This window comes from Perognathus longimembris, chromosome 3, assembly GCF_023159225.1.
Source record: "Perognathus longimembris pacificus isolate PPM17 chromosome 3, ASM2315922v1, whole genome shotgun sequence".
NCBI lineage: Eukaryota > Metazoa > Chordata > Mammalia > Rodentia > Heteromyidae > Perognathus > Perognathus longimembris.
In genome coordinates, this window is record NC_063163.1 from 57,379,347 (window position 1) to 57,407,216 (window position 27,870).

Genomic DNA, 27,870 nt, shown 5'->3' on the forward strand with positions numbered 1-27,870 from the left:
CACATATCAGATAGGATATGGGCTGTTTGTCTCTCTGAGCTTGTCTTACCTCACTTCACATGATTTGCTCTAGTTCCATCCATTTCCCTGCAAATGACATTGCTTTATTCTTTCTAATGACTGTGTAAAATTCCATTGTGTAGAGATGCCACATTTTTTTGGATCCACTTGTCTATTAGAGTCATCTGGTCTGTTTCCATATCTTGGCTATTGTGAATAGTGTGGCCATGAACATGGGTGTGCAGGTGTCCTTAATATATCCTGGCTCATAATGTTCATGTTAGATGCCCAGGAGTGGTATGGCTCAGTTGTAGGGAAGATTTATGTCTAGTTTATTGAAGAATTTCCAGACTGCTGTTCAGAGTGGTTATACTAGTTCACATTCCCACCAGCAGTGCATTAGGGTTCCTTTTCCCCCACATCCCAGACACATTTGTTTGAGTTTGCAATGTTGGGCAATCTAACTGGACTGAGATGGAATCTCAGAGTTGTTTTGATTTGTGTTTCCTTTATGGCCAGAGATGATGAACATTTCCTCATGTGCTTCTTTGACATTTTTACCTTTTCTTCTGAGAAGTCTCTCCCTAGGACCCTTTGCCCATTTAGCGATCTGTTTCTTAGCTTTGGGAGGGATTAGTTTCCTGAGTCTCTTGTATATATTGGATATTAGGCCTTTTCTGATATATTGCCGGTAAAGATGGTTTCCAGTTTGTTGGCTGCCTTTCTAGTTTAATACTATGTCCTTATCTGTGCAGAAACTTTTTATTTTGATGTAGTTCCCACTCGTTAAGTCTCTCTTCTATCTTTTGTGCCCCTGGGATTCCACTCAAGAAGTTTCAACCTATACCTATAAGTTCTAATGTTTCTCCTACTCTCTCATGCAGTAATTTCGAAGTTTCAGGTCTGACAATGAGATTTTTTTTTTTTGCATTTTTTTAATTTATTAATTGAACACAAAATTTTTTACAAGGTGTTGTGCAAAAAGGGTACAGTTACATAGTAGGGCAGTGTGTACATTTCTTGTGATATCTTACGTCCTGTTTTTCTATCCCTTCTCTAGGTCAGGTAGACATATATACAATATACAATGTATCAAGAACATATACAGTATTCACAGACTTGGTCTCTACTGTCTCTCCGTCTCCCTTTGTTAACAGTCATATATCAGGGAGATCATGGCCCTTTGTTTTCTGTGTTCTAGGCTTGTCTCACTCAACATTATTTGTTTGAGTTCTGACCATTTCCCTGCGAATAACAGTATTTCACCATTCCTAATCGCTATGTAGTATTCCATTGTGTATAAGTACCATATTTTTTAGATCCATTCGTCTGTGGAGGGGCATCTGGGTTGTTTCCATATTTTGGCTATTGTGAATTGTGCCGCCATAAACATGGAAGTACAAATGTTTTTTTGATATCTTGGGTTTTGCTGTTTAGGATAGATGCCTAGGAGTGGTATGGCGGGGTCATAGGGTAGGTCTATATTGAGCTTTTTGAGAAACCTCCATACTGTTCTCCAAAGTGGTTGTACTAATTTGCACTCCCACCAACAATGGAGAAGGGTTCCTCTTTCCCCGCACCCCCTCCAGCATTTGTTGCTGCCTGAGTTCAGAGTATAGGCCATTCTAACTGGGGTGAGGTGGTATCTCAGGATTGTTTTTATTTGCATTTCCTTTACTACCAGGGATGTTGAGCATTTCCTCATGTGTTTCTTTGCCATTTTTATATCTTCTCTTGTGAAGTCTCTCTTTAGCTCTTTTGCCCATTTCCCAATAGGTTTATTGGGCTTGGAGGGGCTTAGTTTTTTGAGTTCTCTGTAGATGACCGATATCAGGCCTTTGTCTGTTGCTGTGCTGGTGAATATCCTTTCCCATATCGTTGGCTGTCTTTCTATTTTGGTGGCTATGTCCTTAGCTGTGCAGAAACTTTTTAATTTGTAGTAGTCCCTTTTGTCGAGTCTTTCCCCTATTTGTTCTGCCCCTGGGACTCTATTCAGGAAGTTCCTTCCTGTGCCTATAAGTTCTAGAGTCTTTCCTACTCTGTCCTTCAGTAGTTTCAAGGTTTCAGGTCTGATATTGAGGTCCTTGATCCATTTTGAGTTGATCTTGGTGCATGGTGATAGGCTTGGGTCTACTTTGAGTTTTCTGCATATGGCTGCCCAGTTCTCCCAGCACCAGTAGTTGAAGAGGCTATGTTTATTCCATTGTATGTCTTTAGCTCCTTTGTCGAATATCAGTTGGCTGTAAGAGTGCGGTTTTATTTCTGGGTCTTCAATTCTAATCCATTGTTCTTCCGATCTGTTTTTATACCAATACCGTGCTGTTTTTGTTATGATGGCCTTGTAGTAGAGCTTGAAGTCTGGTATTGTGATACCTCCTGCACTGCTTTTTTTGCCTAGAATTGCTTTGGCTATTCTAGGTTTTTTGCTGTTCTATATGAATTTATGGATTGTTTTCTCTATTTCAGCGAAGAATGTGGCTGGGATTTTGATAGGTATTGCATTGAATTTGTATAACAATTTGGGCAATATGGCCATTTTCACTATATTGATTCTGCTTACCCATGAGCATGGGAGGTCTTTCCATCTCCTTGTGTCTTCTTTGATTTCCCTTATTAGATTTTTGTAGTTTTCATTAAATAGGCCCATCACGTCCTTGGTTAAGTTGATCCCTAGGTACTTTATTCTTTTTTTGGCTACTGTAAATGGAATTGTTTCCATAATTTTCTTTTCTGTTTGTATATTGCTGGTGTACAGAAAAGCTGCTGACTTTTGTGGATTGATTTTGTATCCTGCTACTTTGCCAAATTGGTTTATTAGGTGTAGGAGTTTGGGGACTGAGTTTTTTGGGTCCTTCAGATATAAGATCATGTCGTCTGCGAATAGGGATAACTTGACTTCTTCCTTGCTGATGTGGATCCCTTTGATGTCCTCCTCTTGCCTTATTGCTATGGCTAGGGATTCCAGCACTATGTTGAAAAGAAGTGGGGAGAGTGGGCATCCTTGTCTTGTTCCTGAGTTTAGGGGGAATGATTTAAGTTTCTCTCCATTTAATATGATATTAGCAGTTGGTCTGTTGTATATGGCTTTTATTGTTTTGAGGAATGTTCCATCTATTCCTATTCTCTCCAAAGCTTTTAATAGGTATGGATGTTGTATTTTGTCAAAGGCTTTTTGGGCATCGACTGAGATAACAATGTAATTCTTAATTTTAGATCTGTTTATGTGGTGAATTACGTTGATTGATTTACGGATGTTGAACCATCCTTGTGACTGTGGGATGAAGCCTACTTGGTCATGATGTATAATTTTCTTGATCAGTTTCTGGATCCTGTTAGCTAATATTTTATTGAGGAGCTTTGCGTCTGTGTTCATTAGTGATATTGGTCTGTAGTTCTCTTTTTTTGTTGGGTCTTTGCCTGGTTTGGGAATGAGTATGATATTAGCTTCGTAGAATGAGTTTGGGATTTCTCCCTCTGTTTCTATTTCACGGAAGAGTTTGAGGAGTATTGGTATTAGCTCCTCACTAAACATTTTGTAGAATTCGTTGGTGAATCCATCTGGGCCTGGGCTTTTCTTTGTTGGGAGGTTCTTGATTACCTCCTGTAAGTTATTGGTTTATTTAGTTGATTTATTTCTTCTTGGTTCAGTTTGGGCAGTTTGTACTTTTCTAAGAATTGATCCATTTCTGTAAAATTATTGTTTTTTGCTGAGTAGAGGTTTTGGAAATAGCTCCTTATGATTATTTGAATATCTTGTGTACTTGTTGTAATTTTTCCGGTGTAGTCCTTGATTTTACATATATGAGTCTCTTCTCTTCTTTTTTTTGTAAGTCTTGCAAGGGGTCTGTCAATTTTGTTTATTTTCTCAAAGAACCAGCTTTTAGTCTTATTTATTTATTGAATGGTCTTTCTATTTTCAATCAGATTTATCTCTTCTTTAATCTTTGTGATCTCTCCCCTCCTAGTCGTTTTAGATTCTGTCATTTCTTGTTTCTCCAGTTGTTTTAGTTTCATCGTGAGGTTATTCACCTGCTCTGCTTCCATTCTTTTAATGTGAGTGCTGAGGGCAATGATCTTGCCCTTCAGTACTGCCTTAGCTGTGTCCCATAGGTTTCTTTGTGATGTGTTTTCATTGTCATTGTGGCTTATGAATTCGTTGATTTCATCTTTAATTTGGTTTGTGGCCCAAGTGTTGGATAGCATGTGGGGTTTAGCCTCCAAGAGTGTGTATAGCCTCTGTGGTATCCTTTGTTGTTGAGGGTTACCTTTAATCCACTGTGATCAGATATGATACATGGGATGACGTCAATACTTTTGTATTTGCTGAGGTTCTTTGTGTGGGCTATGACGTGGTCTATTTTGGAATATGATCCATGGGCTGCTGAAAAGAAGGTGTATTGGGTCTCTGTAGGGTGGAAGGTTCTATATAGGTCTGTTAGATCCATTTGGGAAATGGTGTTATTTAGGTCCTCAGCTCCCTTACTAATCGTCTGGGTGTTGGATCTGTCTCTTGGAGAGAGAGGGGTATTAAAGTCACCCACTATGATTGTGTTTGTGTCTATCTTGTTCTGTAATTCTGTGAGAATCTGCTTGACATATGTAGGTCCTCTTTTGTTCGGTGAGTATACATTTATCACCGTGATGTCTTGATTCTGGAATTTTCCTTGTATTAATATGTAGTGTCCTTCTTTGTCTTTTTGAGTTGATTTTAATGAGAAGTCCAGCTTGTCTGAGATCAGGATGGCTACACCTGCCATTTTGGTGGGTGCATTTGCTTGGTAGATCTTGCTCCATCCTTTCATTCGAAGCCTGTTTTTGTCCCTTGCTGTAAGATGAGTCTCTTGTAGACAGCAGTTGTCAACTTTTTGTTTGCGAATCCATTCTGCCAGTCTGCTCCTCTTTATCGGGGAGTTTAAACCATTTACATTTAAAGAGATCAAGGATAAGGGTGTTTTTTCTCCTTCCATTTTCTTGTTGGGCTGTTTTTTCCTCTTTTCTTTTTTTCTTGTCTTTAGTGAGCTGTTCTTTCTGTTGGACTTTGGCTATTGAAGTTTCTTTCTGATTCTGTCTGTGTGTCTTTTACGATCTCTGTTGGGTGGGGCTCCCCTCTTAGAATTCGCTGTAGGGCTGGTTTTTTATTCACATACTCCTTTAGCTCTTCTTTGGTGTGGAAAGATCTGGTTTTCCCTTCGAATGTGAACTCCAATTTCGCTGGACATTTGATCCGAGGTTGCAAATTGTTAGCCTGAAGTACTTGGATGGTGTTCTTCCACTCACTTCGAGCTTGGTAAGTTTGTGTGGATAAGTCAGATGTTATTCGAATCCTCTTCCCATTGTAGAAAGTTTCCTTCTTCGCTTTGGCTGAATTCAGAATTTGCTCTTTAATCTTGAGGTCTGTAGTCTTGAATATTATGTGCCTTGGGGTGGCTTTCATGGGGTCTGGCCTGCGAGGTGTCCTATATTCTTCGGTTACCTGGATGGGGTCCCCTGTGAGATTGGGGAAGTTTTCTGCAATAACTTTATTGAGAACATGTTTAAGCCCTCTGCTCTGGTATTCGGCTCCTTCTTCTATTCCAGTTATGCGCAGATTATATCTCTTGTCTTTGTCCATTAGTTCCTGGATTAGTCTTCCCTGAAGCTTCACCTTTTCTTGGTGTGTGGTCATTTTCTGGTTGTTGTCGGCTGCTTCATCGTCCAGGCGAGAGATTCTGGATTCCATATGGTCCACTCTTTGTGTTATGGTTTCAACTGCGGAGTTTATGGATGTCAGAGAGCTATTTATGATTGTCATATCAGCTCTGATCGTGGAAATTTCTTCCTTTAAGGAGTTGTATTTTAAATCTATTTTTTCATGCATTTCAATTCTCAGGATGTGGAGATTTTCTTTAAAGGAGGCTTGCATTGTATCCATTTTTGCTTCCATTTCTTTAAAGTAGGCTTGCATTGTATCCATTTTTGCTTCCATTTCTTTCTTGGCTTCCTGGGTGTCCTTCAAGATTTCCGCTCTAAACTTCTGGAATTGTTTTCTGATTTCATTTCTGATGCTTTCCATCATTCCTGTTAACATGGCCCCATTTGCTTTTTTAGTCTCCATCTCCTCTTAAGTCGTGCTGCTTTTTGGAGCTGGCGAGTTGGCTTGCCCTTTGATGAACTGTGTTATGTTTCTTTGTGATTTGCGCATCTGGAGATCTGTGGATAGCTTCTCAGGTTTGGTTTATAGCTAAGCCACATTCCCAGCCCTCTACCTATCCTTTCTGAGCAGGTGGAACTACTATCCATGAACATGGAAAGTCTTCCCAGTCTTTGTGTTTCCTGGTATTGTTTTTGATTTCTTTCTTCAGATTTTAATAGTTTTCACTATAAAGATTGTTTATGCCTTTGGTTAGGTTAATTCCTAGTTTTCTTTTTCTTTTTTTTTTTTTTTTGGCCAGTCCTGGGGCTTGGACTCAGGGCCTGAGCACTGTCCCTGGCTTCTTCCCGCTCAAGGCTAGCACTCTGCCACTTGAGCCACAGCACCACTTCTGCCCATTTTCTGTATATGTGGTGCTGGGGAATCGAACCCAGGGCCTCATGTATATGAGGCAGGCACTCTTGCCACTAGGCCATATCCCCAGCCCCTCTAGTTTTCTTTTTCTTTGAGGCTCTTGCAAATGAAGTTGTTTTCACAATTTCCTCTTCTGCTTAGACATTGTTGACATTTAGAAAGGCTACTGATTTTTTTTGTAATTTATTTATTAATTAAACAAAAATTTTTTGACAAGGTGTTGTGCAAAAAGGGTACAGTTACATAGTAGGGCAGTGTGTACATTTCTTGTGATATCTTACACCCTGTTTTTCTTTCCCTTAAGACTACTGATTTTTGTGGATTAACTTTGTATCCTGCTACTTTGCCAAAGTGGTTGATCAGCTCCAGGAGTTTGGGGATGAAGTTTTTTGGGTCTTTTAGGTATGAGATCATGTCATTTACATACAGGGATAGTTTGATTTCTTCTTTCCCTATGTGAATCCCCCCCCCCCTTCCTTTTTGTAGGTCATGGGGCTTGAACTCTGGGCCTGGGTGCTGTCTCTGAGCTCTTCAGCTCAAGGCTAGGGCTCTACCATTTGAGCCACAGTGCCACTTCTGGTTTTCTGGTGGTTAAATGGAGATAAGAGTCTCACGGACTTTCCTGCCCCAGCTGGCTTTGAACCAAAATCCTCAGATCTCAGCTTCCTGAGTAGCTAGGATTACAGACATGACTAGCACCTGGCTATGTGAATCCCTTTTATGTCCCTTTCTTGCTTTATTGGTCTGGCTAGAAATTCCAGAATTATATTGAAGAAGAGTGGAGAGAGTGGACATTTTTACCTTACTTCTGATTTTAGGGGAAATGGTTTTAGTTTTTCTCCAGTCCGTATGATGTTGGATGTTCGTCTGTCATATATAGCCTATATTATTTTAAGGAAAATACCATTTTTAAGTAAGGCTCACTGAATAGCCAAGGCAGCTTCAAACTTGTGATTTTTTTTTTTTTTTTGCCAGTCCTAGGGCTTGAACTCATGGCCTACGCACTGTCACCGAGCTTCTTTTGCTCAAGGCTAGCACTCTACCACTTGAGCCACAGCACCACTTCTAGCCTTTTCTGTTTATGTGGTACTGAGGAATCGAACTCAGGGCTTTATGCATGGTAGGCAAGCACTCTACTACTAAGCCATATTTCCACCCCCAAACTTGTGATTTTTCTGCCTCAACTTTCTGAACAGGTGAAACTACAGACATGCACTACTATGCTTGGACAAAAACTAAGATTTTAATTTTTAAAATAACTATTTAAATATCAATACATTTTATTAAAACTACTTCCATGTGTCTGAGTAACAACAACAATAACAAAAACCATGGATGAGGGAATATTTGTGTATCATTTAAATGATATCTAAATAAGCTAAGTTCAAAAAATAATCAGAATAACTGATCCTAAGTTCAAGTCTCAGTACTAGTACCAAAAATAAATAAGTAAGTAAAACTAAGGAAAGAGACAGAGAAAGACAGGAAGGAAGGAAGGAAGGAAGGAAGGAAGGAAGGAAGGAAGGAAGGAAGGAAGGAAGAAAGGAGGGAGGGAAGGAAGGATAGAGTGAGGAAGGGAAGGAAGGAAAAAAGGAAGGAAATGCATGGAGAAAAGTCTCAACTCAGGAAGAAATGGACAAATTCACAATTATATTCAAGGAGTTTAGTAGAGGAAGGAAAGAAGATACAGAAGACTTGAGTGACAACATCAACCAACATGATATAATCACATTTATAGAACATTCCACTCAAAAACAGTTGAATGCCTTTCAAGTACAAATCATATGCTTCCCAAGTTAGAACATATTCTAAAGTATAAAACACATTTCATGGCTGGGAATGTGGCTTAGTGTTAGAGTGCTTGCCTAGCATGCATGAAGCCCTGGGTTCAATTCCTCAGTACCACATAAACAGAAAAATTCAGAAGTGGTTCTGTGGCTCAAGTGGTAGAGTGCTAGCCTTGAGCAAAAGAAGCTCAGAAACAGTGCCAAGGTCCTGAGTTCAAGCCCCAGGACTGGCAAAAAAACAAACCAAAACCCAAAACCCAACCCACACACATTTCAACAAACTATCTATCTATCTGTCTATCTATCTATCTATCTATCTATCTATCTATCTATCTATCTATCTATGTGAGTTTTGTTCATATATATATATATATGTCTATATATATATTCTGGACTGGAGGTGTGATTCAGTGGTAGAGTACCTGCCTACAAAGCAGCAGTCCTGGGCTGGGGCCTAGTGTCAAGAGTGCTTGCCTCTTATACATGAGGCCCTGGGTTCAATTCCCCAGCACCACATATACAGAAAATGGCCAGAAGTGGCGCTGTGGCTCAAGTGGCAGAGTGCTAGCCTTGAGCAAAAAGAAGCCATGGACAGTGCTCAGGCACTGAGTCCAAGCCCCAGGACTGGCCAAAAAAACAAAAAACAATAAAAGCCGCAGCCCTGAGTTTAGGCCCTCATTCAAATAAAATAAAATATAAAACAAAATAAAATCAGTATTTTTCTGTGTGTGAGCTAGCCCTGGAGCTTGAACTCAGGGTTTGTATGCTATCTCTGAGCTTCTTTGGCTCAAAGCTAGCTCTCTACCTCTTGAGCCACAGTGCCACTTCTGGCCTTTTCTGAGTAGTTTATTGGAGGTGAGAGTCTCATGGACTTTCCTGCACAGGCTGGCTTCAAACTGTGATTCTCAGATCTCAACCTCTTGAGCAGCTAAGATTATAGGCATGAACCATCAGCTCCTGACTTAAAATCAGTATCCTTGGATTTTTTTTTTGTACCAGACCTTGGGTTTGAACTCAGGGCTTGGGACTTGTTTCTGAACTTTTGTGCTCAAGGCTAGTGTTCTACCGCTGGAGCTACAACACCACTTCAGGCTTCATTGGTGGTTAATTGGAAATAAGAGTCTCATGGATTTTACTGTTGTGGCTGGGTGAATTGTGATCCTCAGATTTTAGCCTCTTGAGTAGCTACGATTACAGATGTGAGCCACTAGCACCATCATCAATATAAATAAATATGTGTGTATGTGTGTGTACGTAGACATATGAGAAAGAGTGAGATGCTGAGGTGCCAGACTTTGAAGTCAGGCCCCACCACGTGAACCCCATTTTAGAATCGACACTGAGCCAATCAGATTTGTACCTGTGTTCTAATCTTGCTTGCACAGCTGATTGTTGTAACCTTGTTCTTTGCCTTTATAAGCCCTGTGTAATCACAGCTCGGGGCTTCCTCTTAACCTCCCCTGTGTCGGTGGGTAGGACGAGGCCCGAGTTGGCAGCTCGTTAAATAAAGCCTTGCCTTGCTTTTGCATTTCGGAAATGTCTGAGTCTCGGTGGTCTTTTTGGTGGTGGTCTTGCAACTTGGCACAACAAGAGAAAGTTTATAAAATTGCAATATGTAACATCAGCGTAGAGAAAAAAAATGGCTCTATCCTAGCAAGGAAAATTTAAAGTAAAAAACGCCAAGTTAGCATCCAGAAGTATAGAACAGAGATAAAGAGATGGGCTAGAAAATATTAATCACTACTAAAAACACTGGAAAAAAACCTGAGCATTAGGAGACACACTCTGCCATACTTATGGATGGGAAGACTCAACAATGTGAAAATGTCAGTCAGTTTGGCCCAAAGTGATCTAGTGAGTCAGTAAAATCTCTTTGAAATTCTCTTCTCTTCTTTTTACAGAGATGGAAAGGCTGATCTTAAAATTCATATGGAGGCTGGGAATGTGGCTTAATGGTAGAGTGCTTGCCTAAGATGCGTGAAGGTCTGGGTTCAATTCCTCAGTACCACATACAGAGAAAAAGCCGGAAGTGGTGCTGTGGCTCAAATGGTAGAGCACTAGCCTTGAACAAGAGAAGCTCAGGGGCAGTGCCCAGGCTCTGAGTGCAAACCCCAGGACTGGCAAAAAAAAAAAGCGGGCTGGGAATATGGCCTAGTGGTAGAGTGCTTGCCTCGTATACATGAAGCCCTGGGTTCAATTCCTCAGCACCACATATATGGAAAAAATCAGAAGTGGCACTGTGGCTCAAGTGCTAGCCTTGAGCAAAAAGAAGCCAGGGACAGTGCTCAGGCCCCAAGTTCAAGCTCCACGACTGGCAAAAACAAAACAAAAAAAGACCACCCCCCCAAAAAAAAAAGCTATATGGAAATGCAAGAGATTCCCTAAGATTTAAAGTGCCTTTGAAAATAAGAACAAAGTTGGAGGACTTTACTGCAGTGGTGACAAAGACAATGTGGAATTGACCTGTAGATAAACAGGTTGATTATAGGGGATTTGTTGTTGTTGATTTTTTTTTTTTTTGGCCAGTCGTGGGGCTTGAACTCAGGGCCTGAGCACTGTCCCTGGCTTCCTTTTGCTCAAGACTAGCACTCTGCCACTTGAGCCACAGTGCCACTTCTTCTGGTCGTTTTCTATATATGTGGTGTTGAGGAATTGAACCTAGGGCTTCATGTATACAAGGCAAGCACTCTTGCCACTAGGCCATATCCCCAGCCCCAGTTGTTGATTTTTTTGTTTATTGCATTTGTGCTGGTCCTGAGGCTTGAACTCAGAGCCTAGGAGCTGTCCTCAAGCTTTTTTGCTCAAAGCTAGCAATGTACTTGAGCAAAAGCTCCACTTCTAGCTTTTTATTTTCTTTTTCTTTTGCCAGTCGTGGGGCTTGAACCTTAGGCCTGGGCACTGTTCCTGAGCTCCTTTTTGCTCAAGGCTAGTACTCTACCACCTAAGCTGCAGTGCCACTTCTGGCTTTTCTGTGATTAATTGGAGATAAGAGTCTCATCGATGTTCCTGTCCAGACTGGCTTTGAACTGTGATTCTCAGATCTCAGCCTCTTGAGTAGATAGGATTATAGGTGTGAGCCACTGGCCCCCAGCTCCAGAGGCTCCAGGTAGTTTATTGGAACAGTGTAGTGATTCCAGAAATATGTGTGGTCAGGGTTGTTTTTTTTTTAATCGATAATATACAAAGATAATTCTGTGTAGAAATCATAATCATAATTATTCATTAGATACTTGTTTATAGATATATTCATATATGAAACTTTTGTTTTGTTCTATTTTGAGGTAGTGTCTTGCCCTGTAGCCAAGGCCGGATTTGATGTGAGGTCTTTCTGCCTTATAAGTACTGAGGCTGAGGTAAGAGCATTGTGAGTTCAAGGCCAGTCTGAGCTACTCATGGGAACCTTACCTCAACAAACAATCACACACACACACACACACACACACACACACACAGAAAAACAAAACTGAAGATCAAACAAAAATACAGATTGAGAAAGACTGAAATTAAAGCCTCACCCTATCAGATTTGGGCAAGAATAGCATCAGTTATCCACAATTCTCTTGGGAACTTAAAATGATGATTCCTCTTTGAAAAGGGCCCTGTGGCAACCTTGGGAGTGAAAGGCTTACTATCATCCATGTGGAGGTGGTTTTCTAGGTATAGGTGTAAATATACACACTTATCAGATTGTATGCTTTAATTGTGTAGCTTATTTTTTTAACTATGCTAATAAAATTATGTTTTTTATAAAGAGCAAAGGGAGAAAAACATTAGGAGTTGGAAACGGAAAGCTCTTAAACTTAGAGACCCTCTCTGATTATGAGGAATAAAGATGGTTGAGGACAAACACTTCCTTCTGGATTTTACGGAGTAAGCCAATCAGTAACAGTTAAAAAAAAATCAAAACCAGGTGCTGGTGGCTCACCTGAAATCCTACCTACTCAGGAGGCTGAGATCTGAGGATCACAATTCAAAGCCAGCTGGACAGGAAAGGCCCCGAGACTCTTATCCCCAATCAACCACTAGAAAACTGGAAGTGGCTGTGGCTCAAAGCGGTAGAGCACTAGCCTTAAGCAAAAGAACTCGGGGAGAGTACCCTGAGTTCAAGCCCCATGACAGTTGGGGAAATCAAATCCAGGAGGGGGGAATCAAATCCAGATGCCAGATACCCTGTGGCTCATGCTGATATCCTAGGACAGGATCATGTTTTGAAGACAGCCCCAACTGGAAAGTCCATGAAACTCTTATCTCCAAATAACCACACACAAAAAAGCCCTAAGTGGCAGACAGGGAAGTCTATAATACTCTTAAGTTCCAACTGACCATCAACAAAGTTGGAACTGGGGTCTGGGAATATGGCCTAGAGGTAGAGTACTCGCCTTGCCTGCATGAAGACCTGGGTTCAATTCCTCAGCACCACAAAAATAGAAAAAGCCAGAAGTGACACTGTGGCTCAAGTGGTAGAGTGCTAGCCTTGAGCAAAAAGGAAGGCAGGGACAGTGCTCAGGCCCTGAGTTCAAGCCCAAGGACTGGCAAAAAAAAAAGCTGGTAATGGAGCTGTGGCTCAAGTGGTACAGTGCCAACCTTTGGGTAAGAAAGCTAAGGGACAGTGCCTAGGCCCTGAGTTCAAGCCCTAGTACCAGCACAAAAAGTGATAGAGACATATTTTCTAATTTTTCTCATTACAAAAATATGAGAAGTATAGAAACTGATGGATAGGTTATTTAGCTTAGTTGTGGTTTTCATTTCACAATGTATGTGAATATCCAAATATCAAAATACACACTGGAATATTTGCCATTAGTCAAATCTACCTCAATAAAGCTTGGAAAAAAACCCAAATGAACAAACAAGAACATATATAAACATATAAAGATGAAGAGAGCAGAGAAGAAAATAACAAAATTGATAAATTTTGGAATGTAGCTCAGTGGTAGAATGAGGTCTGGGGTTTGGTCTCTAGCACCGAGACAGAGAGAGAGCAAGAGAGCGAGAGCGAGAGCGAGAGAGAGAGAGAAACAGGCAGAGAGACAGAGATCTCCACTGTAGGACCCAAAAGAGTATAAGTTGACAGCACCAACCCATAAAACACTGGCAGTAGGCAGGAGAGGGAGATGTCTTTTTTGGGACATCTGACCATCCAGTGGAAAAAAAGCCTAATGATCAGCTTCTTTGAGAAAATGTGGTGGCAGGCCATACCATGTGCATAGAGAGAGCTTACCATGGGTGCTGATGTCTCTCTCTCTCTGTGTCTCTGTCTGTCTCTCTCTGATTATATCTCTCCCTACCTCCTTTCCCATGCCAACCCTCTATGCTGCCTTGGGGCTTGAACTGAGGGCCTCCAGCTCTTGCTCAGCTTTTTGGCTCAAGATTGGCTCTTTACCATTTGAACCACAGCTCCACTTCCAGCTCTTCGCCCATTAATTGGAGATAAGAATCTCATGGACTTTTCTGCCCAAGCTGGTTTTGAACCAAACTTTTCAGATCTAAGCCTCCTGAGAAGTTGGAGTTAGAGGGATGAGTCACCAGCTCTGAGCTTGCTTTTTTCTTGTGTGTGAACACCCTGTTTAGAGTCTTCACTGGTTTAGGGAAAACAGCCAAATATGACAATCTGAGAACAGCCAGTGAGGGAAGGAATCAAAGAACTAATTTATATAAATTCAGCAGAGGGATATGTTAGAAACTCATATTGAAATGGCCTGCGGAGTCCCCAGCATCGTGAATGAAAATAGATTCTCAAGGGACATAATTTTGAAAATTTTAGTGTACTGATTATAAAGAAAAGATTCTACTAGTATCCATCTATAAAGAAGAACAAAACAAACAGGTTCCTTTGGCTTACACATGTAATCTTAGTTATTCAGGAGACTGAGATCAGAGGATTGTATTTCAATTTTCTACCAGCCTAGGCGGAAAAGTCTGTGGAGAGTCTATCTCCAAAATAACCTGGAGGCATGAGTCAAGTGGTAGAGCACCAGCTAAGAAAACCTAGTGAGTGCAAGGTCCTGAGTTCAAACTCTGGTACCACAATAAAGAGGAGGATGGGGAGGAGGAAGAAGAGGAGGAAGAGGAAGAAGAGAGGAAAGAGGGCTGGGGATATAGCCTAGTGGCAAGAGTGCCTGCCTCGGATACACGAGGCCCTAGGTTCGATTCCCCAGCACCACATATACAGAAAACGGCCAGAAGCGGCGCTGTGGCTCAAGTGGCAGAGTGCTAGCCTTGAGCGGGAAGAAGCCAGGGACAGTGCTCAGGCCCTGAGTCCAAGGCCCAGGACTGGCCAAAAAAAAAAAAAATTTAAAAATAAAAAAAGAAGAGAGGAAAGAGAAGAAGAGGAGAAGGAGGAGGAAGAGGAGCTAAGAAGGAGGAGGAAGAGGAGCTAAGAGAGAGTGTCAGGCCCTGAGTTCAAGCCCCAATACTGGCACAAAAACCAAGCAAACAAAGAAGAGGAGGAATAGGAAGAGGAGTGGAAAGAGGAAGAAAAGAAAATACCTGTATACAAATAGTTTCTTAACCACACTAACCTTATTTCAAACACTAAATGGCCACATGCTACTAACTGCCAGATTAGACAACTTGGTAGAGAATTGCCATGTTGCTTCAGGTTCTATTTGGATGCCTGCTCTAAGTACCTCTGCATCTGGTTGAAAGTAGACTTGCTTTCATTCAGTTTTCTTTCCTACACATTTTTCCAGAGGCCAATTTTTCCCTAATTACATTTTGTTTTGTGGTAAGATAGAAGAATACCTATTTTATTTTATGAGGTGTGCATGTGCTAATGTGATTGTTGTGGAACCCAGTCACCAGTGGAACACCCTATTCTAAAGGAAGTGCTAACTGCCATTTTAGCTTCTGTACCCAGCTCACTTGCTTTAGTTTATTATAAAATTGACTAATGAAAAATCAGATATAGGACATCAGAAATAGGACCAAAGGCAAAATTTCTCATCCTTGTTAGAAGCAAAGCTGCATCTCTCCCTCACTCATGTTCACTGAGCGGAGGGTGACTGACAACCTTGAAGTTTATTACCAGCTGAACTGAGTTGCCATATTAGCCAGAAAGCCCTCCTAACAAAGTTGTTATGTTTTAAAGAAAAAGCTAATGAGGGTCATCTCTAAGAAAATACTGCCCCTAATCAAAGCTGTATTTTGCTTTTAGGCTATATTTTAGTTTTTATAAAGTAAGTAATGGTCATGCTGACCTGGCCAATGTTTTGTGTCCGTTACTCAAGGCTAAGTTCTGCTTCTGTAAATCTGCTTGCTTACCCCAACAACATGTACCAGTGATGCCATTGCCCACTGAAAAGGAATAGTCATGATATGGTACCACTGTGGGCAGCCTATTGTGAGCCACAACACCTGATGTTTATGTAAAAGACCAAATGAATTCAAAGGTCACTGAGTCAGCACCAATGAAAGTATGGTACATCAGTCTTGTGTGGCCTGCCTATGTACTCCCCACTCATGAAAACCTACCCCACCCTAAGCAAGAGGCTGTTTTTCACTATCTCGATAGTGAGAGGCGGACTGGCTGAGTAAAGTTCCTAGCTCCTATTAACTGAGGGTCTTGGAATTTCATTTAAATGTGGGAGACAATATTTAGAGGCCCCAGCGAGATCCAGGACCCTAGGCCTTGAGCTCAGGGAACCGAGACCAGCGTCACACACCCTAGTGAAGGGCCAAGGAGAGACTTTCCTCCACCCCAGGCAAGCACCGTTGCTGTCACTTGGTTCCCTTCCCTGAGTCAATGCTAGCAGGAACTATAGCCTCAAAAGCCTTCAGAGGTAAGTTGGAAACCCTGGCCAGGTGTTGAGGAGGGGGCAGACAGGAGGCCGGACACGACAGAACTCCCAGCCCTGGAGGAGATTGGAACACCTCTCTCCTCCATTGGAGACCCATTTGGGCCTCATTTGTGTTGTTTTGTGTAGCCACTTGTCTGTCTGTTTCTTGTTTTTAGTGCATGTGTATGTGTGTTTGAACATGTTCAAAAACTGTCAGCATGATGTAAAAAAAAAAAAATGGATGAGTTTAAATGCCAAAAAGGTTTGGACATTCCCAAAAGTGTCAAAGGATTACCACATTGTTTTAGAGAGAAACTATAGTTAAAAGGTATCTAAGGATTCTTTAATTTAAAAATCAGAAAAGCTGGTATCTTAATGCTGTTTACACTGTAATCAAGTTATCTGGCTTAAAAAAAGACACTGGGGACTTGAAATTTATTTCCCTCCACTGTTAAAATTTGGGACTAAATGTCAGGAATGTGGATATAAAGATTTATCACTGTTAAGAAAGTACTTTGGTTTTTCAGTCAGAGATCAAGAGAAAAGGACAGGAAAACTTAGGAGGGGCCTGTGTGCCTATTCTCAGGAGTGAGGGTTGATCTGGCAAAGGTGCAGCTTAGCTAGTCCACCCATGGTGGAACAGGCCCGAGGAGGGAGTCCATGCATGGTGGAAAAAGAGTAAGCTGGCACAAAGGCAATTCATCAAACCCTAAGGAGTAGGATGGGTATATTTCCATTTTGTAGGGTAGGCCAATGGAAACCTTTCTTTGTCCTGTATCTTTACCTTGCAGGTGGACATTAAAAACCAGATGGTAGGGGGCTGGGAATATGGCCTAGTGGCAAAAGTGCTTGCCTTGTATGCATGAAGTTTGATTCCTTAGCACCACATATATAGAAAACAGCCAGTAGTGGTGCTGTGGCTCAAGTGGCAGAGTGCTAGCCTTGAGCAAAAAAGCCAGGGACAGTGCTCAGGCCCTGAGTCCAAGGCCCAGGAGTGGCAAAAATAAATAAATAAATAAAAATAAAAACCAGATGGCAAATTGGGTGATGTGATAATACGATTGCTATCTAAAATTGTCCCTTGGGATGTATTAAAAATTGAAAAAGTTTTCAAAAGAGGGTTAAAAAGTTTATCTGTGTGGTGTAGTTTGATTTCTATACTGTTTTGCTATTTGGATGTATTTTTTTTTTAAAGCAAAGATGCTAATTCTGGATTCTTGACACAGTGCTAATGTTTGTAATTTTGCATTTAGGAAAAACTGTCATTTGAGTTCAAAGGTGTTGTAGGCACTAACTTAGACTGCACAAAAAAAAAAATGGCCCTTTGAAAACAAGCAGTCCAGAGGCAATGGGCTGTGCCTAATGCCTCAAGGTCTCAGAGTACTTCAAATGCAAATAAAAGCTAAAGTGTTAAGTGTTAAAGCAGAGGTTAGTAAAAGACTTCTGGCCATTTTCTGTATATGTGGTGCTGGGGAATCGAACCCAGGGCTTCATGTAGTCAAGAGGCAAGCACTCTTGCCACTAGGCCATATTCCCAGCCCGCTTGTTTTAAATTGGAAAAAGGGGAAAATTAGGACTACCGAAGTGATTATTTAATTGTTATTCCAGTTTTCCCTTATAGGTTTTTTAAATAGTTTCCAGCAGGCCCACAGAAAAGGAGAGATGATTCTTATAGTTTATCAGATGTAACTTTGGCCTTTAATAAGTTCCAGGTAAGATTATGCTTAAAAACTACTTCTGTGGGGCTGGGGATATAGCCTAGTGGCAAGAGTGCCTGCCTCGGATACACGAGGCCCTAGGTTCGATTCCCCAGCACCACATATACAGAAAACGGCCAGAAGCAGCGCTGTGGCTCAAGTGGCAGAGTGCTAGCCTTGAGCGGGAAGAAGCCAGGGACAGTGCTCAGACCCTGAGTCCAAGGCCCAGGACTGGCCAAAAAAACAACAACAACAACAAAAAAAACTACTTCTGTGTTGACCACGTTATTGCTTTTTTTGTTTTTTGTTTTTTTCCAGTTCTAGGGCTTGGGACTCAGGGCCTGAGCACTACTCCTGGCTTCTTTCTGCTCAAGGCTAGCACTCTACCTCTTGAGCCATAGGGCCACTTCGACTTTTTCTGTTCATGTGGTGCTGAGGACTTGATCCCAGGGCTTTATGCATGCTAGACAAACACTCTACCACTAAGCCACCTTCCCAGCCTACCTTGTTGCTTTTTTTTTTTTTTTTTTTTTTTTTTGGCCAGTCCTGGGGCTTGGACTCAGGGCCTGAGCACTGTCCCTGGCTTCTTTTTGCTCAAGGCTAGCACTCTGCCACTTGAGCCACAGCGCCGCTTCTGGCCATTTTCTGTATATGTGGTGCTGGGGAATCGAACCCAGGGCCTCATGTATATGAGGCAGGCACTCTTGCCACTAGGCCATATCCCCAGCCCCTTGTTGCTTTTAATTGGAGTAAAGTGGCCTTTTGTAAGAGTCATTCATCTGAAACCTGTGGTTGAAGTCAGCCTGGGCAGAAAGTCTCTGTGAGACTGTCATCTCTAATTGGCCAGCAGAGTCCTGGGAAGCTGAGTTGCTTTAAGGCTCAAAGTGGCAGAATGCTAGCCTTAAGCTGGAGAGTTGAGGGACAGTGCTCAGGCTCTGGATCCAAGTCCAGCAATCGACGAAGGGAAATGCCAAAGGCGGATTTATCCCAGCATGGGAAAGATACTCCTGGGACAAGTGATAGAACATCCAGAAGCATCAAGCCACTGCTTGGATAGCAGAGATGGTGTCAGATCCTACAGTAACTTGTGTTTGGCCCTTCAAAAGTTAATCAGAGCAGCAGGTCATAGGAGAATAGTTTGTAAGCATGCCTTTCTAATGCTCATGCCTGTCTACTAAGTAACTGGGCAGGAACTTGCCAGTCATCTGTGATAGTGGGTAGTCAAAAGCTAAGATTGTCAAATGGGGGGATATTTTTAAATTCTAATGCCCTGCATCTGCTCAAAGTCCTAACTGGCAGTAAATTTTGAGCTATCACATCTGTTCAGGAAAGGAAGTTTGCAGACCTGAGATCATGTCCCTATTGAGACTTGTCTAAAGGCTTGCACAGGTAACTTAGGGTCACAAGAGATTGTTTTCCCCAGGCAGTCAGGAAAATGCTTTTACAAACCAGAGTGCTAAAAAGGACTATACTACTGTAGCCCAAGAAAAGATGCAGTTGTTAAAAATTAAATATGTATCTAATTTCCAGTTTGTACTAAAGCTCCTAATGGACATCTGATCCTGGCAACCCTTTGGTAAAATAGGCTAAGGTTATAGATTACTGGCTAGGTAGGGTCAGCATCCCTGAGCCAGCCTGAAGAAGTTACAGAAGATGGATGATCTTTACCCACTAATTCCCTTTAAGATCAAGGACCCAGAGACAATTTTGGAAAATGAGGCAGGATAAATTAAAAAGTCATGAGAAACAGTGGTAACAAGTATACAAGAGTTGAAACTGCACTTGTGAGAGACAGGCCAAGCTATGTCTGCCTAGAAAATCCTAGCCTTATTGAAAATATCTGATTAATAAAAGTTGTTGCCCTGGTAAAATTACTTGAGGGCTACTGCCTAAAGCTGTCTTGCAAACCAGTGGGGTACCAGCCTGAAACACACACACACACACACACACACACACACACACACACACACACACACACAAAAACAAAAAAACAAAAAAACAACAACAGTGTACTTAAAAGGCAACTAGGAAAATATTAGGAGATTCCACTAAAGTCAGGCCTTAGGTTAAGATTGTTTAACCAGTCTGTGTAGGAATTTGCAGGCAACCCAGCAGGAAGTGTTGCAATCTATTGGAGCAGTTGGGAGACACTGAATGCTGCTGCTGCTGCTGCTGCTCCTGTCCACCCCTTCCAACCTGGAGATTCCATTTGGGCTAAGATCAAGGACGGCCTGACAGTCATCTGGAGGAATCTACATCTTCACCCTGACTGTGGTAAAAGCAGATGGGACTCCATCACATGCAGCTGATTCCTGGTGGGAGACTACTTTGGATCTGCTGAAACTAAGATTTTTGGGGGGACATTCTTTCTATGGTAACATTTCTCTTCTTCTGAGTTGACTGGACCCATGACTGTACAAAAAAAAAAAAAATTAAACCATTTCCTTCTGGGTGTGAGCTTAGTAGCAGCAGTGCCATAGGACTGTCCCCGGTCTCATCTTTGCTCTCCCCGGTAGCCTGTGGGTGGAGTCAAAGTAAATTGCCTTCAGGCAGTTCTGAGACAATGTGGTTCCACACAAAAAAAGAAAAAATGCAGACAGTTTTAATCTCAAGCCGTGAAAAAGCTCAAGGAAATGTAAAGGAAGAGGGAAGGTAGTTTTTTGTTTTGTTTTTTTTAAAAAAAAGGCCTTAGAAAAGGGATTGAGGAAACAGAAATGGATGAGAAAGAAATGAAAAGTAAGAATTACCCTCAATTATCACAGAATGTTCAAGTAAGTCACTGATGGCGTGAGTACGCAGAAGATGGCATGTGGGGGGATATGTTAAGTTTTATAAGACAGAGCTTATAAAACAGTATAAGGAAAGATTTTAGAAAGAGAATTGAAGAAACAAATGATTTCCTTAAATTAGAAAGGATTTGATGTGTTAAAAGGAAGGAAGTCAAACCCCAGAAAGTTTGAGTATGTAGCAAATGGTATAAATATGTCTTAAAAATTGAGTTTATGAGTAAAGTTGGTATATAATCTAATTGACTATAATATAAATAGGGTCAAAATTGGTGCCTTAATGTGTAACTATTCTCTATGTTTGTCTGTATTTGTGGGTTAAGGGACTTGTGTGATGTTATCCAAGTATAAACTGGAAAGATCTCTTTATGTAAATGCCTGTGACTGCTTGATTCCCTTGCTAAGATGGTCCTGCAGAATAGGTGAGGGCTGGATGTGCTCCTCATGAATCAAGGTGGGCTATGTGTGACGTTAGAAAGAGGAACCAAATATGCTAAAGACAGAGTTCAGGTTGTAAAGATGTTAGTATTGCACTCACAAACACCCAGGTCGTATTTAGCTACTAACCCAAACTGACCGTGATTCCCACTTCCATACTGATCCAAGATTGGACCAATGTATGAGAAGAGGAGTTGGAAATGTGGAACCCAGTCACAAGTAGAACATCCCATTCTAAAGGAAGTGCTAACTGCCATTTTAGCTTCTGTACCCAGCTTGCTTGCTTTAGTTTATTATAAAATTGACTAATGAAAAATCAGAAATAGGACCGAATATTAAAGGCAAAATTTCTCATCCTTGGTAGAAGCAAAGCTGCATCTCTCCCTCACTCAAGTTCACCGAGTTGACAGCTTCACAGAGGGTCACTAACAGCCTTGAAGTTTATCACCAGCTGTACTGAGTTGCTATATTAGCCAGAAAGCCCTCCTAACAAAGTTGTTATGTTTTAAAGAAAAAGCTAATGAGGGTCATCTCTAAGAAAATACTGCCCCTAATCAAAGCTATATTTTGCTTTTAGGCTATGTTTTGGTTTTTATAAAGTAAGTAATGGTCATGCTGACCTGGCCAATGTTTTGTGTCCGTAACTCAAGGCTAAATTCTGCTTCTGTAAATCTGCTTACTTATCCCAACAACATATACCAGTGATGCCACTGCCCACTGAAAAGGAATAGTCATGATGTGGTACCACTATGGGCAGCCTATTGTGAGCCACAACACCTGATGTTTATGTAAAAGACCAAATGAATTCAAAGGTCACTGAGTCAGCACCAATGAAAGTATGGTACATCAGTCTTGTGTGGCCTGCCTATGTACTCCCCACTCATGAAAACCTACCCCACCCTAAGCAAGGGGCCGTTATTCACTATCTCGATAGTGAGAGGTGGACTGGCCAAATAAAGTTCCTAGCTCCTATTAACTGAGGGTCTTGGAATCTCATTCAAATGTGGGAGATAATAATTGTCTTTATTTTGTTTTCCAGTTGTCTTCTCAGTCATGATATTTGAGTCTATTACACATCAAGATCTGCCTGTGATCAAGTGTGTTTTAATCAGTCATAAAAGCAATGATTCATCTGTGGGGAAGCCATCATCAAATCCCAAGGTAAAGCAATTAAATTAAATCTATCTATCTTTCTTTCTTTCTTTTTCTTTTTCTTTCTTCCTTCCTTCCTTCCTTCCTTCCTTCCTTCCTTCCTTCCTTCCTTCCTCTCTCTCTCTCTCTCTCTTCTTTCTTTCTTTCTTTCTTTCTTTCTTTCTTTCTTTCTTTCTTTCTTTCTTTCTTTCTTTCTTTCTTTCATTTCCTTTAGGCACCATACTTTGTAAGCCTGTTGAAGCCTGCCAGGGCTAAGTGGGCTTTTCTCTTTAGGTATTTAGGTGTGTTGTGCACTCATATCTGGTGTGTCAGCATTTGTGTCCCCACCCGCTTCCCCCTGAACTTCTCCAAGAACTAAGTGTGTTTGGAGACCGAGTGACAGAGTAGATGCTTGCAGGCACAAAGAACACCACACCTAGGGCTAGTGTGTGTGTCTGTCTGTAGACAGACTGGTTTGGATAGCTAGCATCCAAGACCAGTGTGTGTGTATGTATCTGTGTGTGTGTGCTCTTGTCTTGCTTTGGGTGAAGATCCGATGTGTGTGTACATGTGCGCACACACATATACGTGTGCTAAGGTTACCGTTCTATCACATTCTATCACTGAGCTATATCCGTGGCCACGAAAGCTTTTCATTTGTGTCAGTATTGGGGCTTGAACTCAGGGCTTCAGCACTGTCCCTTAGCTTTTTTTTTTTGCTCAAGGATGGCACTCTACCATTTGATCTATACCTCTCCTTTCAGCTTTTTGCTGGTTAACTGGTGGTTAAGAATCTCATAGACTTTCTTGTCTGGGGGCTGGCTTCAAACTTTGATCCTCAGATAGTGGTTTTTTGAGTAGCTGTGATTACATACGCGAACCACCTGTGCCCAGCCAGTAATGTTCTTGCTTTCCTCAAGTGTTCTTCAGGCCCTCACTTTTCCTTCTTCCTCTTTTTCTCATGATAACCCAGACATTTATATTCCAACTTAATTCGGTCATTTTGTGTCAATGTGACAGCTGCAGAGATGCCAGGAGCAGCTCCTAGGGCTTAAATAACTATCAATATTTTGGTTTCAGAGACAAATGAGTTCACTCTACAACAGCATGAAACAGGAACACCTCCATACAATTTTTTGTTTGTATGTAAATTGTCTATTTAATTCATTTTACCTTTTTATTGTGGGGGCAAGTGGTTGGTGCTTGGGCTTGAACTTATGGTTTTGTGCTCTCGCTTTTTCTTTATTTTCTCTCACTGCTTGTTTCTACCACTTGAGCCATGCATCCAGTCTAGAATTTTGTCAGCTAATTGAGAGTCTCAGGGACTTTTCTATCCAGGCTGACTTTGAGCCTTACTCAGATCTCAGCCTCCTAAGTAGCTAGGATTACAGGCGTGAGCCACTGGCACACCAAAGGCTACTCAGGAGGCTAAGATTTGAGGTAAAAATTCAAAGCCAGCAGGAAACTCTTTGAGACTCTTATCTCTAATTAAGTCTCAAGTGGTAGAATGCTAGCCTTGAGCACAAAAATTCAGGAACAGCACCCAAGTCCTGTGTTCAAGCCCCAGGACCTGTATACACACACACATACACACACACACACGCACACACATGTGCACATGCATGCATACATGCACATAAATTATGGACTGTAGATCACTGGATGCAAAACAATAAATTTTTAAGCAGGAAGTGGTGCTGTGGCTCAAGTGGCAGAGTGCTAGCCTTGAGCAAAAAGCAGCCAGGGACAATGCTCAGGTCCTGAGTTCAAGCCCCAGGACTGGCAAAAAAACAAAAACAAACAATAAATTTTTATTGTTTAAAGTATTAGCTATATCAGTCCCAGGAAATAAGTACACACTAATTAAACTAATATAAAAATAAACTCATAGCAATGGTAAATCAGCACCTTCATTAGGAGAAATTTACAAAAAAAAATTCTAGGCAGATTTCCTCATAGGTTCATTGCCACTACCACCCTGCTTGCCTGCTTTAAATAATAATTGAGATTTTTTTAGAGAGAATGTGAGGTAGCAGCTTCTACTCTTGCAAGACCTACCTCCTACCTCCCTCACATGTGTGATATAGTATATACCTGCATACATATATCCTCAGAAGAGCAGGCTAGAGCTGACTCTAGTTGTAAGCTGTACTTCTAGTTTTCTCATTCACTTATTTTCTACCTGATAACTTCTCTTAGTATCGGAGAAGGGCAAGACCATTTGCTGGGTCCTTTGGGACTAGAAAGGGCCCTCAAAAGATTATTGATATTATCCTTAAAGAATGCGAGTTTAATGGGAAGTGCTAAGTAAATTCCAGTTGAAATATTATGTGCTCCTTAAAAAGATACCAACTAGTTGGGTGCTGGTGGCTTATGTCTGTAATCCTAGCTGCTCAGGAGGCTGAGATCTGAGGATCATGACCCAGGCAAGAAAGTCCATGAGACTCTTATCTCCAATTAACCACCAGAAAACCAGAAGTGTCGCTGTGGCTGAAAGTGGTAGAGTGCTAGCCTTGAGCTGAAGAGCTCAGGGGCAGTGCCCAGATCCAGAGTTCAAGCCCCATGACCAATAAAAAAAAATGATACCAACTACTTTGAAAGGTAAATTGCTTTTCTTTCCTTCAGAGAACTGTAAGCAATATGACTTTGAGTCTGCTCTCAGTGGGTCACAGCATGTTGGACTGTGTGATGTCTCCACACGTGTATTTGACACAAGCTCCATGCTAAGAAGAGACTGCATTGTTGTGAATTCACATTCTTCTATCTACAACACAGGTGCCAGGATCCCCAGAAGATCTAGGGTGTACATTGAGGCCTGAGCGCACAGGGACAGTGTACGAAGCCGCCACAGTGGAGGTGGATGCGTCCGCCTCCATCACTCTGCAAGTGCGGCTCACCACCCCAGGGAACATTTCTTGTCTCTGGCTCTTTAAACACAGCTCCCTGGGCTGCCAACCACACTTTGATGTACAAAACAGGTAAGAGGGATGGGGGTTATCGGAGCAGGGCTTTCTCTGTGTATCATGTAGTGAATCTAGAATTCTTCATGTTTCTGTCCATGTCTGTTAGAACTCTTTTTTTTTTTTTAATTTATTTTTTGGTGCTGGTCCTGGGGCTTGAAGTCAGGACTTGGGCACTGCCTTTGAGCTTTTTCTGTACAACATTAGCAACTCTACCACATGAGCCACATCTCCACTTCCAGCTTTTTGCTGGTTCATGGAGATCAGAATCTTTTCTGTCTAGGCTGGCATGGAACCGCGGTTCTCAGACCTCAGCTTCCAGAATAACTAGGGTTTCAGGTATGAGCCACCCAGCACCTGGCTGCCTTGCTTTTGATTTCTTACAGATTGTTCTAGTGCTCCATAGCTGCAGAAAAAGCACAGCCTTTCCAGGACTGATGAGGCAAATGTCACCCAAACTTCCTAGAGTGGTAACACGCTCCAGTCGAGGCCCTAGAAAACCTCTCTGTACTGACTTGGCCACCATGAATCTGTGTGTTCTTTTGAAGGCAAAGACACTTTTGAGTAATTTGCAAGATGGAGGATTTAATTCTGAGGTTTATTCTAAATCTTGAGGCACATTCGTTTTCCTTTCCTCTTTTGAGGCTGCATTACTCTGCTTTTTTAATGGTTACTCTGTGTGTGTGTGTGTGTGTGTGTGTGTGTGTGTGTGTGTGTGTGTGTTGCCCTGGGGCTTGAACTCAGGGATTGAGTACTGTCCCTGAGCTGACAAGGCGGACACTGTACCACTTGGGCCACAGTTGGTTCATTGGAGATCAGAGTCTCTGGAACTTTCCTGCCCAGGCTGGCTTCAAACTGTGATCCTCCAATCTCAGCCTCCTAAGTAGATAGAATTACAGGAATGAGGCACTGGCACCCAGCTTTATGGTTCCTTTTATCTTGGGATTAAACCAAAACACTGCTATGAAGAGTGTTGGTTTAGGGGCCGTGGCAGAACACTTGCCTAGCATGTACAAGACCCTTCATTCTATCCCAACACTGTAAGAAAGGAAAATAAGAAGGTTGGCTTAAAGAAATATCCTGGCCACTTTAGGAGGGAGGGCTATTTGCCTATTAGGCCATTAGGCATCCAGTCCTATCTGGAATGACAGGTGCACACCCTCATAGCCAGGCCCTGGTGACTCACACCTATAGTCCTAGTTGCTCAGAAGCTTGAGATGTGAGAATTTTGTTTCTAAGCCAGCCCAGGTAGAAAAGTCCATGGAATTCTTATCTCCAAGTAACCAACCAAAAGTCAGAAGTGTAGCTATGGCTCAACTAGTAGGGCACTAGCCTTAAGCAACAAAGCCTAGAACTACACAAAGTTTCTGAGTTCAAGCTCCAATCTTGGCATTAAAAAAGGGGGATGGTGGAATCGCATGAGCTTTTCTTCTCTGGTTGTCCTTGAACTTTGATCTTCTTCATCTCAGTGGCCCAAGTCCTTAGAGTTACAGGCATGAACCACCAGTACTTGGCTGTAAATTGTTTGAGTTCTTTAGAGAGGGGAGTGGGAACACCAAAACGTTCTTTATCTTGGTCTGCAAATGGGGAACTGAAGCTGGAGGGCAGGAGACTGAGTAAATTTGAGAAGAAAGGCCTTGTCCCTGAGGTCACTGCCAATGTGCCTGTACCAAGGTTGTGCATTTCCAGATGGGGGTTTCCCTCAGCCAGTGTCAGCTGATGGGGCTGGAATGGAGCTCACCTCTTTCTTTTTATCTCTCCTCCTCCTCCCTCCTCTTCCTCTTCCTCCTCCTCCTCCTCCTCCTCCTCCTCCTCCTCCTCCTCCTCCTTCTCTTCCTCCTCCTCTTCTTCTTCTTCTTTCTCATTTGTATTTTTATTAGTATCAAGTAATTGTACAAAGATGTTTCCTTTTGATCATCAATCCCTAATCCCTGCTTAAAATGTTTTTTATTTCTGAATAATTACTTGTCAAAGTGATGTACAGAGAGGTTACAGTTTCATACATAAGGCAGTAGGTACATTTCTTGTACAATTTGTTGTCTCCTCCCTCATATCCCTTCCTCCCCCCTCCCCCTTTCCATCTCCACCCCCCTCCCCCATGAGTTGTTCAGTTGGTTTACACCAAATGGTTTTGTAAGTATTGCTTTTGGAGTCATTTGTCTTTTTCTCCTCCTCCTCCTCCTCCTCCTCCTCCTCCTCCTCCTCCTCCTCCTCCTCCTCCTCCTCCTCCTCCTCCTCCTCCTCTTCCCCTTCCTTCTTTCCTTCCCTTCCTTCCTTCCTTCCTTCCTTCCTTCCTTCCTTCCTTCCTTCCTTCCTTCCTTTCCTTCTTTCTTTCTTTCTTTCTTTCTTTCTTTCTTTCTTTCTTTCTTTCTTTCTTTCTTTCTTTCTTTCTTTCTTTCTTTCTTTCTTTCTTTCTTTCTTTCTTTCTCTCTCTCTTTCTCTCTCTCTCTTTCTCTCTTTCCCAGTCCTGGGGCTTGAACTCAGGGCCTGGGCACTGTCCCTGAGTTTCTTTTGCTCAAGGCTAGCTCTCTACTACTGGAGCCACAGCGCTACTTGTGGCTTTTTCTGTTTATGTGGTATTGAGGAATGGAACCAGGGCTTCATGCATGCTAGACAAGCACTCTACCACTAAGCTACAATCCCAGACCATGCTTTCTTGCTTTCCTTCTTCTTCTTCTCTTTCTCCCTTTCCTTCTGCTTGTCTCTCTCTCTCTCTCTCTCTCCCATTTCACTTACCTCTCCCTCTTTC

At 41.9% G+C, this 27,870-nt stretch overlaps 1 protein-coding gene across 2 annotated transcripts in view; it reads left to right on the forward strand.

Annotated features, from left to right (window-relative positions):
- The window catches only part of Flt3 (fms related receptor tyrosine kinase 3), a 93,968-nt gene that overhangs the window by 18,189 nt on the left and 47,909 nt on the right, over positions 1 to 27,870 (forward strand). The window contains exons 2-3 of one of the 2 annotated variants that reach the window (XM_048341590.1): positions 22,070 to 22,191; positions 24,937 to 25,139. In XM_048341590.1, the coding sequence (XP_048197547.1) occupies positions 22,070 to 22,191; positions 24,937 to 25,139 (325 nt within the window). Of the gene's footprint in view, positions 1 to 22,069; positions 22,192 to 24,936; positions 25,140 to 25,424; positions 25,461 to 27,870 lie in introns of those variants that run through there. The other variant, XM_048341591.1, reaches the window with a different exon arrangement.